This window comes from Zygosaccharomyces rouxii, assembly GCF_000026365.1.
Source record: "Zygosaccharomyces rouxii strain CBS732 chromosome G complete sequence".
Taxonomy (NCBI): Eukaryota; Fungi; Ascomycota; class Saccharomycetes; order Saccharomycetales; family Saccharomycetaceae; genus Zygosaccharomyces; species Zygosaccharomyces rouxii.
In genome coordinates, this window is record NC_012996.1 from 497,789 (window position 1) to 513,782 (window position 15,994).

At 38.3% G+C, this 15,994-nt stretch overlaps 6 protein-coding genes across 6 annotated transcripts; 3 read left to right on the forward strand and 3 right to left on the reverse strand.

Annotated features, from left to right (window-relative positions):
- Positions 1 to 86: 86 nt before the first annotated feature.
- On the forward strand, positions 87 to 2,960 carry FAR11 (Far11p; the record flags this gene model as incomplete). The annotated part of the gene is made up of 1 exon (XM_002498225.1): positions 87 to 2,960. One exon carries the CDS (start codon positions 87 to 89, stop codon positions 2,958 to 2,960), a length of 2,874 nt encoding a protein of 957 aa, XP_002498270.1.
- A 259-nt stretch (positions 2,961 to 3,219) lies between these two features.
- On the forward strand, positions 3,220 to 5,781 carry SPC98 (Spc98p; the record flags this gene model as incomplete). Its single annotated transcript, XM_002498226.1, has 1 exon — positions 3,220 to 5,781. One exon carries the CDS (start codon positions 3,220 to 3,222, stop codon positions 5,779 to 5,781), a length of 2,562 nt encoding a protein of 853 aa, XP_002498271.1.
- A 60-nt stretch (positions 5,782 to 5,841) lies between these two features.
- ESBP6 (Esbp6p) lies at positions 5,842 to 7,611 on the reverse strand (the record flags this gene model as incomplete). Its single annotated transcript, XM_002498227.1, has 1 exon — positions 5,842 to 7,611. The coding sequence occupies one exon, from the start codon at positions 7,609 to 7,611 to the stop codon at positions 5,842 to 5,844; it is 1,770 nt and encodes a 589-aa protein (XP_002498272.1).
- Positions 7,612 to 8,198: 587 nt separating this feature from the next.
- NAF1 (RNA-binding snoRNP assembly protein) lies at positions 8,199 to 9,485 on the forward strand (the record flags this gene model as incomplete). The annotated part of the gene is made up of 1 exon (XM_002498228.1): positions 8,199 to 9,485. The coding sequence occupies one exon, from the start codon at positions 8,199 to 8,201 to the stop codon at positions 9,483 to 9,485; it is 1,287 nt and encodes a 428-aa protein (XP_002498273.1).
- A 32-nt stretch (positions 9,486 to 9,517) lies between these two features.
- On the reverse strand, positions 9,518 to 12,382 carry MSH1 (mismatch repair ATPase MSH1; the record flags this gene model as incomplete). Its single annotated transcript, XM_002498229.1, has 1 exon — positions 9,518 to 12,382. One exon carries the CDS (start codon positions 12,380 to 12,382, stop codon positions 9,518 to 9,520), a length of 2,865 nt encoding a protein of 954 aa, XP_002498274.1.
- Positions 12,383 to 12,605: 223 nt separating this feature from the next.
- On the reverse strand, positions 12,606 to 15,653 carry SET1 (histone methyltransferase SET1; the record flags this gene model as incomplete). The annotated part of the gene is made up of 1 exon (XM_002498230.1): positions 12,606 to 15,653. The coding sequence occupies one exon, from the start codon at positions 15,651 to 15,653 to the stop codon at positions 12,606 to 12,608; it is 3,048 nt and encodes a 1,015-aa protein (XP_002498275.1).
- Positions 15,654 to 15,994: the final 341 nt, after the last annotated feature.

Sequence of the window (15,994 nt, forward strand, 5' to 3'; positions counted from 1 at the left end):
CGTTAAAACCACCAAACAGTTTGCCAATTAAGAAGAAATTGGCATTGATCTCTAGCATTAGTGAGCACAGTGAACCCTGAAGTATAATGAATGGTAATGGCCGACCGGATTTGCCCATAAGGTCTGTTTCATTAGATAACTTAAGACCAAAATCAAGTTTAAGAAAGAGATTGAAATTTATCGACGATACACCCACAAGAATGAGTTCTAGCGCATCAGGTTCACCTGAAAGAAGCCGGGAAAGTGGTAATGAATTACTGTTGGATTTAAACAACATCTTACGTGCGAAATTGACTATAGATGATCCTAGAAACCGTAATAATGGTAGCAATAGTGGTAGTGACCATCGTACATCTCATAATAATAAGGACGAAGAATTTAAGAAGAAACTAGGTCTGGAAAGTGATGTTATAACGAGAGTTTATGGAAATGGCAATGAGGGAACTAACGAATGTGAAGAAAATGATGAAGAAGCTGATGATAATGACGATGTGCCAGAAGTGAATAGTAGGGCTACTAAGGAACACAGGCTATCAGATGAACAAGACAGTGATGAAATGGGGGATGAAGAAGATGAAGAAGAAGATGAATTTGCAAATGTTGACGAAATTGATGGACCAATATCTGGGAAACAAAAGGACAACAAGTCGGAGGCTAAAGGTCTGGACATAGATTATAACATGCCAATAGATGAAGAGTACAAGAAGAGTCTTGATGAAAGGGCAGCGGAATTTGATAAAGTTTCCAGATTTCAACCAATATCACAACCGAGGATTGAATGGTCGTTACAAGATTTCTGTTCATTGCAAGACGAGTTAGCAGAATGGTTCTGTACGTCAGATTTTAGTCAGTTGGCTCAAACTAAATCTCAATTTGATAAGAAAGTTGATGAACCTCAAAGGTTCTTAAAGGATGACGATTATGCTCTCAAGATAATGGATCAATTGTGTCAAGATACAAATAAAAATTTATTGGCGCTGACATACATATCAATGGGTACATTCGCATTAGTGACAAGTTTGGATGAACAATTACAAAATATCCGAAGGAATAATTTGATGTTGTGCTCTCACTTGAACTCAATCGTTGATGTTTTTAAAAAAGTTGCCATTGCATGCAGAGATAACGTAACCAATTTGAAAAGGGAGACTACGCTTTTTTTTTATTCCTGCACTATATTATTTTTCATGACTAACGTCTGCATCGAGCAAAGGGATAATGATTCTAATACTGTTAAAAATGCAATTAAAATTCTACACGATGCTCAGTTATTACCATTCTTAACTCATTACATTGAACATTGGCGCTGGAACAGCCGTTTATCTATGAGAATTAGGAATGTGATAAACTTACTCTTCAGGCTGTTGGTGCTTCAATTTGGTGATAAAACCGTTTGGAAAAGATCTAAAGCATTTCTTTACAATTTGCATAATTTGAAGCAACCTCACCGTAGTGAAAAAGGCCAAATTTTGACCATTTCACCTTTACACTATCAAGCATTCAGAGAGGATATAACTGCCAGATTTCCCGATCATAGGACTCCTCTAGCTGGATTGCCTCCAGAAGTAGATAATTCCAATTCGTTATCACAATTTTTGGAAATTCCACGATCAAAGGCTAAAAATCCAGTCAATTTAACGTTAGCTACCCCTCAACAACATATTGCCACCCCAGCACCATCTCCACCAGGTTCACCAAATCTTTTACAGATGGATGCTATAAGACATCGTAAATCTTTCCAAACAAATATGGCGTATCCCTGCCTCTACCCTTCAGATGACGAGGAAGGTGAAGACGAATTAAGTAAGAAGATGTCCCTAGACGACTACGATAGGAGAACTGAAGTCTTTGTTCCCTACAGTATCCAAGAGGCCACAAACATCCTTTCAAATAGTGTTCACATCAAATTAAGCGTGCAACAATTGTGGTATGAACGAGACTTGTTCATATCTACAGAACGTGGATGGAAAGTGGATCAAGGCGAGGATAAATACAATTATTCGAGCATGGAAAATACTTCACAAGAAGAATCCATCGATATCATGAAAAGAGTTGATTCATTTTATGACGAATGTTTTTCAAGTTTAAATTCATTGGTATTTGTGCTTTTACAAACGGTAGAATCAAATTTGAGTAACGTTGACTTCAGGAACTCAGATATCCCTGCTGACACTAAGATCGATCCACTAATACCAAGATTGGAGATCACTAGAGCTAAGGAATTGGCCATGAAATCTTCATTTGGTATTCTTTACCTGTTACTCAGATGGTTCAAGTTGAACCATGTACTCAAGCAAGAACATCTATGCGTTCTTCTACACGATTCTCGCTACATTCAAGTGTGCTGTTCACTTTTGAGTAAATATTCTGAAAACTATCCTGACAAAGCCTTCAACAGAATGCTTTCATCACCTGGATCCATTTGGAGAGAATGTTCCAATTACAATTCTACTTATCAACAGTCGCTTCTCGATCAGCAAGATACAGAAAAATCTCAAAATTACGACACTGTTACACTATCCTCATTGGCCTACATGTTAAAAGTTCTCAGAAGAATCGTTGGTAACAAAACAGAGCGTCTAAAGGAGTTACCTCTAAACATCGGTCTTCTTTTCAAAAGGTATTATCGGATCTTCAACATAGATATTTACCATCCAATCTTGAGGATAATTAAAGAATTAACACCTTTCAAGAATAAAAGATGGAAAGCGGAACACATGGAACTCATATCTGGTGTTTTTCTCTACGAAGAATTAGAATTGATAGACAATTGGGTTACCGGTAAAGACGTATCCGGAGAACTAGGTGATGCATGCGGCCAAGAAATCGCGATGAGAGCATTGCTACAGTTCTACAATTTCTTGCATTACGAAAAATCGATGGAAGATCTGGGTTACAGTCAGCGTTCGACTACAAACCTGTCGCTGCTAAACAAGGAGTCTGAATACCTTGGCATGTAATACATGTTACACATATATACAAAGAAAAGAATGAAGAAAAAGATCATGATACAGGAACATAGGAAATAATTGACATAATGGTTCAAATTTTTATTATTGTTATTATTATTCGTTACCGCGGTTGTTTCTATGATCACGTGACAAATTTTCTTTTTGTTGTTCTACATGATTTACCGGCATCAAAAGTAATAAATAAAGTTTTGGTCTGTGTATACAAAGAATAATTGAACAGAGAAGAGAACTAAGGGTGGATTTTACCATGGATTTAGAGGTTGCATTATATCCTGTGGTGGAAGCCCTAGCGCCTCATACTCTTTCAGATGGATTGACGAATTCCTTAACTCACGAATTGGCGCAACTTTTGCAATCTCCATCGAGGTCGTTGGGACAATTACAAAATACAATAGATTCGTTCAAATTAAAAGTACCATATAGTCCTGACGGTGTTATACGATGGCAAAAATTGATTAACGTAATACAATTGTTATTTGGTATTGATCGTAAGGAAAATGTAATCAAATATTTGTCGACATTCCAATCTATGTTAATGGAGAATTCAACAATACCATCTCCCGATATGGACAGAAACCATGTAATGTCACTTAATATGAATGGACTGGATACACATGATAAATTATTAAGTCCCTTGAGGCCACAAAGTCTGCAGGCAGAATCTTTTGAAAATTTGGATAAATTTTCAGATAGAAGATCACTTCTATCGTCTCAAAAGGGTTATGCTCTCAGTAGAGAATACAATTCTGTGAGTTTACACATGCTTTCCAACCAGTATTATTACAAGATGATCTCAGAGGAGGAAATTCTAAAAGTTATTAGTTATACATTACTGGCCACAATGACAGAACTATTCCCACTAGAGTTCAACAAGATAAATATACCGAAGGAAGTGACCAATTCTGAAAGCGGACTTTTGCATTTAATATTTGAAGCTGTCCTTTTATACCAAAATTTGAAATTGAAGGTAGATGAGCAGAAACATAAGAACGTCTCCCCAATGAAAAAGGCATTATTGGTTCAGGTGGAAAGCGCACTACAAAATTACGTTAAAGTGGTTAACTCTCTTTCTGCCTTTGCACGCGTGGACTCTTTAAAACAGTTGTATTACGAATTTTACGATCATATCATTGCATTGAGATTTCATTATAGATATATGGAAAATTTCGAGGAAACATCAGGAGATTCATTCTTAACCAGATTCAACGATTTGCAATCTCACGGTGATGTGCTAGTAAGACGGTTGTGCACCGAAATCTTCAAAAATCTTTTATCCCTTTACTACGAATATTTGATAGATTGGCTTACCATGGGGAAATTAGAGGCAACTTATCGAGAATTTTTCATTGTGGCTCATGAATCAGAAGACCCATTACCATTAAAATTGGTGAAAAACAAGGTTCCTAAATTTATACCGATGAGTGTGGCTAATGAAATCTTTATTATCGGTAAAACTTTCTTGCTTCTGAGCAAATATTGCAAAGAACTACATTGGACAAACGAAATTTCGAAAAAATATTCTTTTAAATACCAACAACTTGTTCACCATGTTCAGTTGACAGATTTTTACAGTCTGGTACATTCCCATTATGAGGAAATGGTTAAATTTGCTAATAATACACTTTTGCATAAATTTTATTACAAACAAGTGCTTTACACACTCAAGGATATTCTACTTATGGGGAAAAGCGATTTGATAGACATTTTAATACAGAAAGCTCAGGATATCTTGGCAATGCCCTCCGCATCTCTATCGGGCTACCGATTGACAAGGTTTTTACAAGAAGCAGTTCAACAATCATCGATGAGAAATCTTTTAAACAAAAGTGATAAAAATTTTGTAATTAATGGACTCGATGCAAGGATCCTGGACCTGGGTCATGGTTCTCTTGGTTGGGATGTCTTTACGCTAGACTATCTGATAGATGTGCCTTTATCTACTGTTTTAAACGTCAACCGTAATGGCGGCAAGAAGGAATATTTGAGGATTTTCAATTTCTTATGGAGATTCAAAAAAAATAATTTTTTCTATAACCAAGAGTGGTTAAAATCCAACCAATTGATAAGGAATTTCCGAAAGATGGACCGTCATGGGCCTTTAATCAGGGACCTAACATCCAAATTATCCAAGGTTAACATTTTACGAAATCAAATTCAGCATTTTAGCCAAAAGTTAGAAGCATTTTGCTTTAGATCTATCATAGATAAAAATTTCCAAGAATTCGAACGTAAGGTGGTTATCACCAGCGATAAAAATGATAATACTGATGATGATGAACAAGGCATGAATGATCTTCAGGCAGTTAGATTGCGTAATGGAGTGCTCATGTTAAATGGGATACTTCGACCTCGATCTAGTCGAAGTCCGCTATTATCTAGCATACTCCAAGCAACTGCAACCACTGAGACCTTTTGCAAAGAGCCAAACATTGACGAATTGGATTCACTTCATGATGGATATTTGCAAAAAATACTTTTACACAAGCTTTTAAATTCTAGTAATGGGCAAAAAACCGTCGGTGGACTTTCAGGCCAGCCTTATTCATCATCATCAATTATTCTTCTCAATATTGCATTTGAGTTTATAACTTTCCAAAGTGCCTTAAACGACGTGGCACATGAACTGTTGATACAATTGAATCTAGACACCCAACCGCAACTGGGAGTATTACTATCAAGATTCAATTCGGTGCTTCGTGACCTTGTACCACGCTACAAGCTTTTCAAGGAAAATCTAAGAATTTTTATCAAGGATTTAAAGATGGATGGCGATGATGAACTATGTAGCTTGAGTAGATTCCTGAGATGATAATTAAATGACGACACAAAATTAAATTTATTAAATTTATTAAATTTCAATCAGTAGTATTTATATCCTCATTGGATATGTGAGTCTTCTTAGGTATTTGGTAGGTGATTTACCCAAGAGTGAACTGTAATCATGGGTAAAATTAACGTCAGAATGAACCTCAATATCGTTCTTACCGTTGAAACCAACTCCTTCTTGTTCCGCCATTTTGCCCAATTTCAGACGTACAGCTCTTTCTCTTAAAATGAAAATCAATATTAGTGAGATGGCAAAGCAGGCTCCACCATAGCATTGTGTGTGTAAATACGGACTCGATTTGCTGTTGGTAACCAATGCCTGTGCTATGATTTCACAACATAACAAATAAGGCGCAGGTCCAGCATTGGCAAAGGCCCATGATGCTAAAAAGGCTTCTGGACCAACCAAATCTGCAATTAAAACTGTAACCATAACTTGAGCGACACCGACACAACTCCCCATACAAATGCAGAAAAAAATCAGCTGTACAAAGGTGTGAGATGGAATCCAAAATGCGAATAGGAATATTGTCAATAAAGCACTCAGCACAATCGTAGTGTTAGTTCTACCGAATCTATCACCTAACAATCCCATTATAGGCCTACCAACGACTTGAGCTGCGTTGGTGATGGCGGTTAAAGTAGAACCATCATGCGCTGACAAACCTCTTGCCTGTGCATAGGATGATAAAGTATACATCATTAAATTGTATCCGAAAAGTGAAAAGCCAAACCAAATAGCTATGGTTAGCGATATTGGATTTTTAGCAACTTTAATATTGAAAACAATTTTAAATTGTTCCCAAATTGGTCCCCAACGTTTAATTCCAGTTATAGGCAAAGGATTTCTTTGCTTTAAAAGAGCAATCGCTACGAGCATAGAACACGTACAACTAATGCACAATACACGTAAAGCCCATCTTGTACTATGGCTGTTGTTAATCATCTTATTAACCGCCAAACCATAGGTCACACCACCACAACCGGTACCCATATAGGAAATACCAATAGCATAAGCTCTTTTCTTTAAAAACCAACCTGGAAGAACAACAGTTGCGGGAACATAACTAAATGAAATGGAAAGCCCTACAAGTAACCCTTGGGTCAAATATAATTCCCATAGACTCTTAGCAAATGACGCCATTAAAAATCCTGCAAACATGAAAACAGTCCCAATTAACATCGTTGGTTTACAACCAATCACTCTGTAACATACTACAACAAATGGTGCAAATCCTTGACCGCATGCCACCGTTATACCTGCAATAGTAGCATAGTCAAATTTATTGGCACCTGCAAATGCACCACTCTTTAGATAAAAGGCCAAAAATATACCAAACCCAGAGTTGCATCCCCAAGTGGAAAACATTACTAGAAACACACAAAGCGTTACAACCCATCCGTAACCTCCGTCTGGTGGTAAATCAATTTCACCGGTAGAATGATTTGTAAAAACTTTTTTCAAGTTATCATCATCGTCAAGATCATTTCCATCATATTCTTTAGCTCCTTCCTCATTACCACTTTCACTATCTTCTAACTTGATCTGCCCCCGACTACCCTCATTAGTCTGAATACGCATAGCATCTGCGACATCAAAATAAGAAGTCAAGGCACGATCTAGTTCAACTTCATCTTCACCACTACCAACACTACCACTAGAATATGTATCAGCACTTGTAACCGTATGTGGCTTCTCAGCAATACCTGTATCTTCATCATTGTCTTCCTTCCATGACCACTGCGGTTCACTGCGGCTTACATCTGAACCCGTCGATGGCGGCAAATGTCCTATAGATTGGGTTTTACTCATAGTAACATACTAATGTAATACACTAACCGCTAAAAAAAGGATAAGGGGAAACAACTAAGAAATAAATTCGTTGGCGGCAAAGATTCCAGATCAATTACACTATGAATATTCGTCTCCAATACGAACATGCGGCTTTCTTCCGTTAAATTAGTGCGGCTAATCTCTGAGAAGAGAAAATTATATTCATATACGCCTAGTACCGCTAAGCTTATATCGGAACTGCAGCATGCAAAAAGAAAGATCACTCATGACGTAACAACAAGAATTCGGATATCTCAACTTCCGAGCGTTTAGTGGGGTTCCGAGATGGCGCTACCCATTCAGATAAAGAAGAATGAAGAAATGTGGGTTAAAGGGTCTACTTATTTCCGAGGGTGAATTTTGTACGGCTGAAAATGAAACTATGTCACGGCTCGTAAGAAGGTACAAATGTTTTAAAAAGGATTTTATTGCACGTGACTACATATTAGGGTTTAATTTGCGGACTTCAGGGTATAAGGGTTTCTGTTTTGAAAAATTTCAAGCTCATCTCATCTCATCTCATCTCATCTCATCGTAGCCTAAAAGTCGCATAGAGACGAATAGCGATGACTGATGCATTTGATCAGGCGTTAGAGAATCCAGAGACTGCATCTCAAATACACTTGCCCACCAATGACGTTGATTTAGGCGATCTCGGTAGTGATGAAAGCTCCTCATCATCATATGAAAGTGAAGATAGTGATGAGGAGGAAGAAGAAGTGGCAGAGTACGGAGACGCAGAAGAAGAAGAAGAAGGTGGCGGTGGCGATGTCATTAAATCAAAGCACGAAGTGACCGAGGAACAAGTGCCTGATTTACCCGATGATTATGAAATACCGGAAAGCGCTACGATCTCACCGATCGGTAAAATAAAAAGTGCATTTGATAACAATATTATCATTGAAGCAGTAGTTTCCGGGGAGAAAAGGGTTCTAAAGGAAGGCTCCATCCTCTGCCTTGAGGACAAGAGTCTAATTGGTATTCTTTGTGAAGTTTTTGGACCACTACAGAAACCATTCTATAGGGTTGCACTGCCCGTTTCCAAGAAGGAAAGATTCGATCAACTAAAGGAACAACTTGGCTCAAACGTATGCATCGTTGTTCCCGAAGCTCACTGGGTTGATACTTTTGAACTGAAAAAACTAAAAGGTACGGATGCATCCAATGGCTACGATGAAGAATTACCAGAGGAAGAACAAGAATTCTCTGATGATGAGAAGGAAGCCATCTCTAAAAAGATGAAGAAAGAACAGAATAAGAAGAAAAAAGAAAATGGAAAACCAAAACAACCCAGGTCTGGAGGTGTGGATAAAATTCCAAATAATTTACAATCAATGAAAGTTCCGCAGGCGATGACATCTGTTTCTTATAGATCAAGAAATTCTCGACAGGCACCACAGCAAAGTCCACCTGCAGCATATGAACAACCTCATCATCAATATCAACCACCTCGACCAAGACCACAAGCAATACCACAACCGCAGTTACCACCACAGACGCAACAACCAATTTATCAACCTCCACCCACTCCATACAATTATGGTGTGCCCTACGTGCAGCAGTCGCCATCGTTTCAACAGCCGCCATCGTTTCAACAGCCGCCATCGTTTCAGCCGTTCGTATCACCGTACCCCCAGCCTCAGCCGTTGTATCAGGCTCCAATGTACTACCCGCCTCAACCTCAGCCACAATTCCCAATGCCAGGACCGGCACCAGGACCAGGACCAGCTCCAGCACCAGTGCAACAAAACATGCAACAGGTATTACAACTGCATCAACTGTTAGTTCAACAACAACAACAGCAACAACAACAGCAACAAGGGCAAAATCAGCATTTCAATTACGACGACTAAAAAATATACTTTTTATCTTTTCTGTACCATAGTCATGAAAGCACTTCTTTGGCGATTTCCAGCGCATCCCCAGGGAAACCAGCCGTTTCGGCCACTCTAAGGGCATCTGAAGTTTCACAAATCCCAGGTTTCAACTTATGATCGTAGTAAAAATCGCCCTCTAAAGTTTCCACAACCCCACTCTTGTAAAATTGAATCTTTTCTGTAAGGTCACCTTCGCTTCTTCGTTGAAGAATATCGTTCAATTCTTGACCAAAATGTGTAGCAAACAACGATCGACAGACATTATTCTTGATGAGATGTCTCAACGTTGCATATGCAATACTTATTCCCTCTTTACCGCTAGTTCCACGGCCAATTTCATCCAATATAGCCAAAGATCTGTTCGTTGCGCCCTTAAGGATAAATGACGTCTCTACCATTTCTACCATAAATGTACTCATCTCATTGTAAAGGTCATCCGCGGATCCAACTCTACTAAATATCTTATCCACTAGGCCAATCCTTGCACTTTTACATGGAACAAAGCACCCCATTTGAGCCAATAGAACTATCACTGCATTCTGCCTTAAAAAGGTAGATTTACCACCCATATTAGGACCTGAGACAACCCACAATTCACCAGCATTTAATTGACAGTCATTTTCAGTAAACTTTTCCAAGGACCTATTCGATATAGCATCTTCAACCACTAAATGGCGTCCGCCGACAATTTCTAGGCGGTCACTTTGATCAACTATAGGACACACCAAGTTTCTTTCACGGGCTAATACAGCAAATGAGGATAAGATATCCAAATACCCCAAAATATCAGAAATTGCACGAACTTCATTACTCTTTTCAATAAATCTTTTCTTGAATTCGTTCATTATGTTTATCTCTTCTTTCCTAATCTTGAAAACTGCCATTTCTAACTCAGTACCTAATTTTGTCCAACTTTCATGTGTAAACCAAACTGTCTGTGATGATTTTTGTAAGACATGGAACGAATTTTGCTTAGCAAGTTCAACCACTCTTTTTAAATGGTTAATACCGCCAGTTACTCGTAGAGCATAATCACCATTTTGTTTTCTTCTCAATAACACACTTTTACAACCCCACTCATCAATAAAATAACTTTGGTATGTCCTCTGTAGAGAACATTTTTGATCGCGAAGTTCAGCGTATCTCTTATGAAGATCCTTTAATCTTTGACTATAGTCTACATTTACGACCCAGCTTTCCTTTAAGTTTCCCTCTTGCTGCAACTCGGTTGCCCCAGTCTCTTCCAATTCGGCGGATTCTTCGGCGGCTTCTCCATCTTGTGTTAAGTTTTCAGATTTCACAAGCTCTTCTTCATTTAGTCCAGTAAGCACATCAGAAATGATTTGTCTATCAAATTTTAATTGAAGCACAAGTGTCTCAATTATTCTTTTCGATGAGGAATCAGAGTTTTGGGATTCCTTTTGCAAATGGTATCCTATATCTAGAGCCACTTGTATCGATCGCGCCAACTGAATAATTTCTAAAGCTTCCCCTCTACCAAAACTGAATTTTTGCAGTATCCTTGCTAAATCATGAGTCTTTTTCAATAAAAATATCAGTGTATCAGTACAATCATTGCTAGCTTTAAAGAATTTGACGATCCTTTGTCTGTTTTTAATTTCTTTCAAGTCCATGGAAGGTCCAGATAACCACTGGACTAAAAGTCTTGCACCAACTGGTGTTACAGTTCTTCTAACAGTAGACAACAAAGTTCCCCTTTTCCTGTTATCTCTCACGGAAGTGTGTAATTCAAGAGCTGCGCTGGTTCTTGAATCGATTTGCATGATAGAAGCCGTAATTTTCCTCTGAGGGACCTGAAAGTTCATGTGGAAATCTGGTAAATGTTCACTCACATATATGAGTATATTCCTGAGTGCGGCAATCTCCTTCTGAGTGAACTGTTGAAAAGTGATTTTCAACTGATTGATTCCCTCTTTACTATTCCCCGCCGTGAAGAGACCGTAGAATGTGTCCATAGTACGGTGCCTCTGAGGCAACTTTTGGTATTTCATGAAATATTTCTTTAATTCCACTAATTCTGAATACCAATATCCCGACTCTAAGTTGAATTGTGCTAGTTCTTCATCTAATAAAATCTCTCTTGGTTGAATTCTAGTTATCGCAGAGGCCAAATCTTTCAAAAGAATCTGTTGTACTGAAATTTCACCTGTGGATACATCACACCAACAAAGACCAATTTTCATATCAGGATCAGCAAGGTTCTTCATGCAATTTTCTGGGAATTCAATATTCAATAAATGTGTATTCTCTTGGAGATTTTCAAACGCTTCATCAATGAAAGTTCCTGGAGTAACAATTCTGGTTACACGCCTATAGAATTTGTTGACGTCGTTATCTGCAGGAGTATCTCTTTTGAACTGATCTGCAATAGTAACACTATAGCCGTAGTTATTCACTAGTACTTTCAAATGTCGATTTAATTGAGGTACAGGAAATCCAGCGAATGGAACTTTACCAAAAGTGTAATTTTTGCTGGTCAAAGAAATGTTCAGTTGGGGAGCATACATGGTAGCATGCTCAAAGTACAATTCATAGAAAGAACCCATTTGTGTCAAAACCACATGAGATTTGTAACGATCCATCAAGTCTCTAGCATACTGTAAAGATGGCGGCAATTGTGTTTGTGACTTTTTGCGTAAGTCTGTGGATTGCTCACTTAAATTTGATGACTTAGATCTTTTGAAAGCAATTGGAGGAGAACTGGTATCTATAGCATTTTCTTCTGTTGGGTAATTCGATTCTTTGTTATCCAAAGTAAGCGATAGTTTGGTAACTTTCGGTTTAGAAATATACGTTCGAAGTGTATACCTCACTTGAAAGCATAGTGGGTTTATACGGCCTGACCAAAGCATGCTTCAAATGCTAGCATAGGCCTTTATAAATACGATTGTATACCTTCATCTCAACATCGAGAGTTCATTAAACAAAGTCTTTCGTACTTCTTGAAACTTCATGAAAAACTAGAGCGAAGATGAACAAATTATACTAATATGATTATTTCCATTTAACAAAAATTAAGAATAAAATGTCATGTTTACTTAAATGCTTAAAAAAATAGAAATAAAACTCCATAACTCAGTTTAGGAACCCTTTACAACTTGGCGCGCCGCACAAACATGGCAATCTTTCTTCAGCATCAATTTCTCGTTCAAATTTGTAATCGTAAGTCAGTTCTTCATTAGCTCCAATGTCTCTTAGTGCGTAGATAACAATTCTCTTCATACCACCTACTTTGATAATTTTGGCAGTACAACTGGGTTCACAACAATGGTTAATAAACCGCGCTATACCTCCCTTCTTTGTTGCATCTATGACGGTATTTTCATCAATTCTGAATAAATAACTGGAGCCAATACCGCTTTTCAGATACCGTATTTCTCTCATCTCAGCCACTGGTTGCCTTATTCTTTCACCAACGTATTCGATAATCATCTCCTTAGCTGCAATAGGTTCCAGGGCATATAACCCCCAATTGTGAATCGTTGAGCGTGCAAAAGTAACAGGTTTTTTCCTCTTGTTGAGTTGATTTAGGGACAAAAGTTCAGATTCAGTACCAATAGCAGCCCTCTGAGCTTCAATATCCTGTTGAAACCTTCTGTTAGAAGCCCTATTGTCTCTGGATGATGAAATCTCTTGTGGAACTGATTCAGGTTCCTCCAAGTTCTCCGATTCTTCACGTTCAACCTCAGGTGTACCATCCTTTGTTTCGCTATGATAACTTACAGTATTTAGAGGTTGATGAGGTTTACGGCGATGAGGCAAGTAACATGATTTTAATTTTTCAGGTATCTTTCTGTAGCCTTGAGCTTTGAACGAACCATTTCCTGTTAGTAGGAGTGAATCCAACGGAGCTCCAAGTAGTCTCAATTGGTTTTCTTGATCAACTCTGAAGTTTTGAGCCTGAGAACGTAGCTTCCAGATCCGATATTCTAAAGTCCCATCATGCTCAGATTTCTCATCATTTTGATTAGGTTCGTCGAGTCCTAAAACCTTCTTCAAAATGAACAAATCTTCCATATCAGTAACGGTCTTTTGTAAATCATCAATGAATAAATTGGGACGGATGGTGTCATCTGGTTGAATAGGTTTGGGCAAACCACCTACACTGGGCCTGTAAGGTTCAGGAATTCTCATAATCTCTTCAGCTTTCTTGCTCACGAACAATGGTTTTTCAGCATGATCAATTTCTGGAGTGGTAGATTCCGTTTCCACTTTGATCATCTTCTTCTGTTCCACGTTATCATCTTCACCACTTTCATATTCAGTTGCATCTGAAGACGTCATTTCTTCATCTTCAGACTCATCAAATGGTGAGGATGTCGAAGGCGCCACCGGTGTTTGTTCCTTGGACAAAGAATCATCGTTTAACATATGTGCCATTGGCTTAACACCTTTGAACAATTTTCTTCTTCCTGAAGGTAGAATGTCAATGACCTCTGAACCACGTCTCTTTAAGCGGTTACGGTTGGATTGTGTGACTCCACCACTGTATAAGCTGAATATGTCGAAATCATTATTAGTGCTCTGCTTCTTCTTCAATTCTTCTGCCTTTTTGGCGACTACCTCTTTTCTTTCCTTTTCCTTAACTTCCTTTTTGGCAATCAAGTCTGGGAAAGATGCTGGGTTCAACGTATCAAAGACAGCCGGGCCGATGATTCGTTTCCGAATATCTACATGTAATGCATTTTCCAGATCTTTCAGGATGTAACTAGTAGCCGCGCTTATTAATTCTTCCTTAGTTTTATAGGTTGGCAGCTGATTTGATGATTTTGGCAAAGCAGCATGGTTACCATTAATATCATTTGTAGGTTGCTTATCAACTGTAGGGGCAATGAGCTGAAATCTGACATCAACTGGGGCTCTTTTAGCACGAGAAGTTATCAACATCTTGCCTGATTCTACTTTTTGGCAGTTCCTTGCATGCTCTAGATCATTAAAAACAACGTAAAGGCCGCTTGAATGATCCAAAATTCTCGACCACCTATATCTTCTCAATTTAACTTTGAAATCTTCCACTCTCAGTCCATGATGTAGGGCAAATGATTTGGAAACTACCAATACAGGCCTACCATTTATCTGTTTAGCCAAATCAAGAGGAATTTTCCTTTCAGAATACGCCTGCGATTCCTTTTTCTCCTCTTCCTTTTGCCTTTTCTCCATCTTTTTCATATCATTTGTAATTTTTCTAACCCTGTTTAAATTATCTGTCACTGTCCTTGATATTGTCTTTTCTAAAATATTATTTTTGTTAAGAGTACAATTGAATTTAGTACCTAAGATCGAACAACCTCTGCCTTCATGGTCTTTAAATGCCATATATGCCGCCCTAGCGGCATCATCCAATTTACCTGAATAGCTTCCATACCTTATCAAATAGATATGTAGCGGCAACGCACTATTAGGGTCACTGAACGCTTCAAAATGGGATATTTCTCCATACCGCTTGAAATAATTTTTAATCGATATGTCCTGTACCGTCGCCACATTAGATAATAACGAAAGTACAATTTCGTTAGGAGGTGGCGGACCTACGGAAAATTTGTCATATACTATATGCGGCAGTAATGCTAATTTACTCCTCAATTTTCTATATGTGGGGGGAATAACTTGTTGCTGTTGTTGCTGTTGCCGCTGTTCAACACGAGGATCAACAGCTTTCTCTTGCGGTACTCTCTGTTTGAAAACAGGCCGAGGTTGGCCCATATTGTTCTCCTGTACTAAAACGTACCCATTTGGAGGATATTTAGAATCTTTATTCCAATTTGTCATCTCTTCCATATGAATCAATTTCTTTTCTCTAACGTCGAAATAGTGATACTTGGCTTTGAGTTCCTCTGTATCCCATTTTACCCGCGGTATAGGCCTCTTAGTATCTTCTTCATGATTCAATAACGGTGATTCGTAAGAAGATGAAGACCCGTCATTAACTTCTTCTCGGCGGTTTCTGTGGTTTCTGGATGATACATCGTTGTCCACAAAATTTCCATATCTACCATAACGTTTATAACCTCCATTGAAATATGGCTTATGGTTATAATCAGAACCTGACGATTCATGCCAAAAATTACTTCGTTGTGGTCCAGTAGGAGGTATCGGATAAGACCTCCTGTAGTATCCAGACATGCGCAAATGAGAACGACGAAAGAAAGAGTTACTTACTTACTTTCCAATACGTCTGTAGCTTAGCTTATAACCCTATCAGAGCAAGCCTTGACCTTTTCTATCCATACAACTCGTTATAAAATTATCAATTCTAGTTCAAAGTACGCGATATTGAAACCTTCAACACATCTGAACTCAGCAGGATATATTTGCGTACAAAGCGATTTTGCCCTGTGAGATGAGAAATGAGCATCAAACTGATTTAAACATTCATAAAGGCACATTTTAATGACCATTGTAGCTGGTGAAAACGGTCGAATTGGCTTTTAACGATTGGTTTAACGAGTTGTGGCTTATGAGAT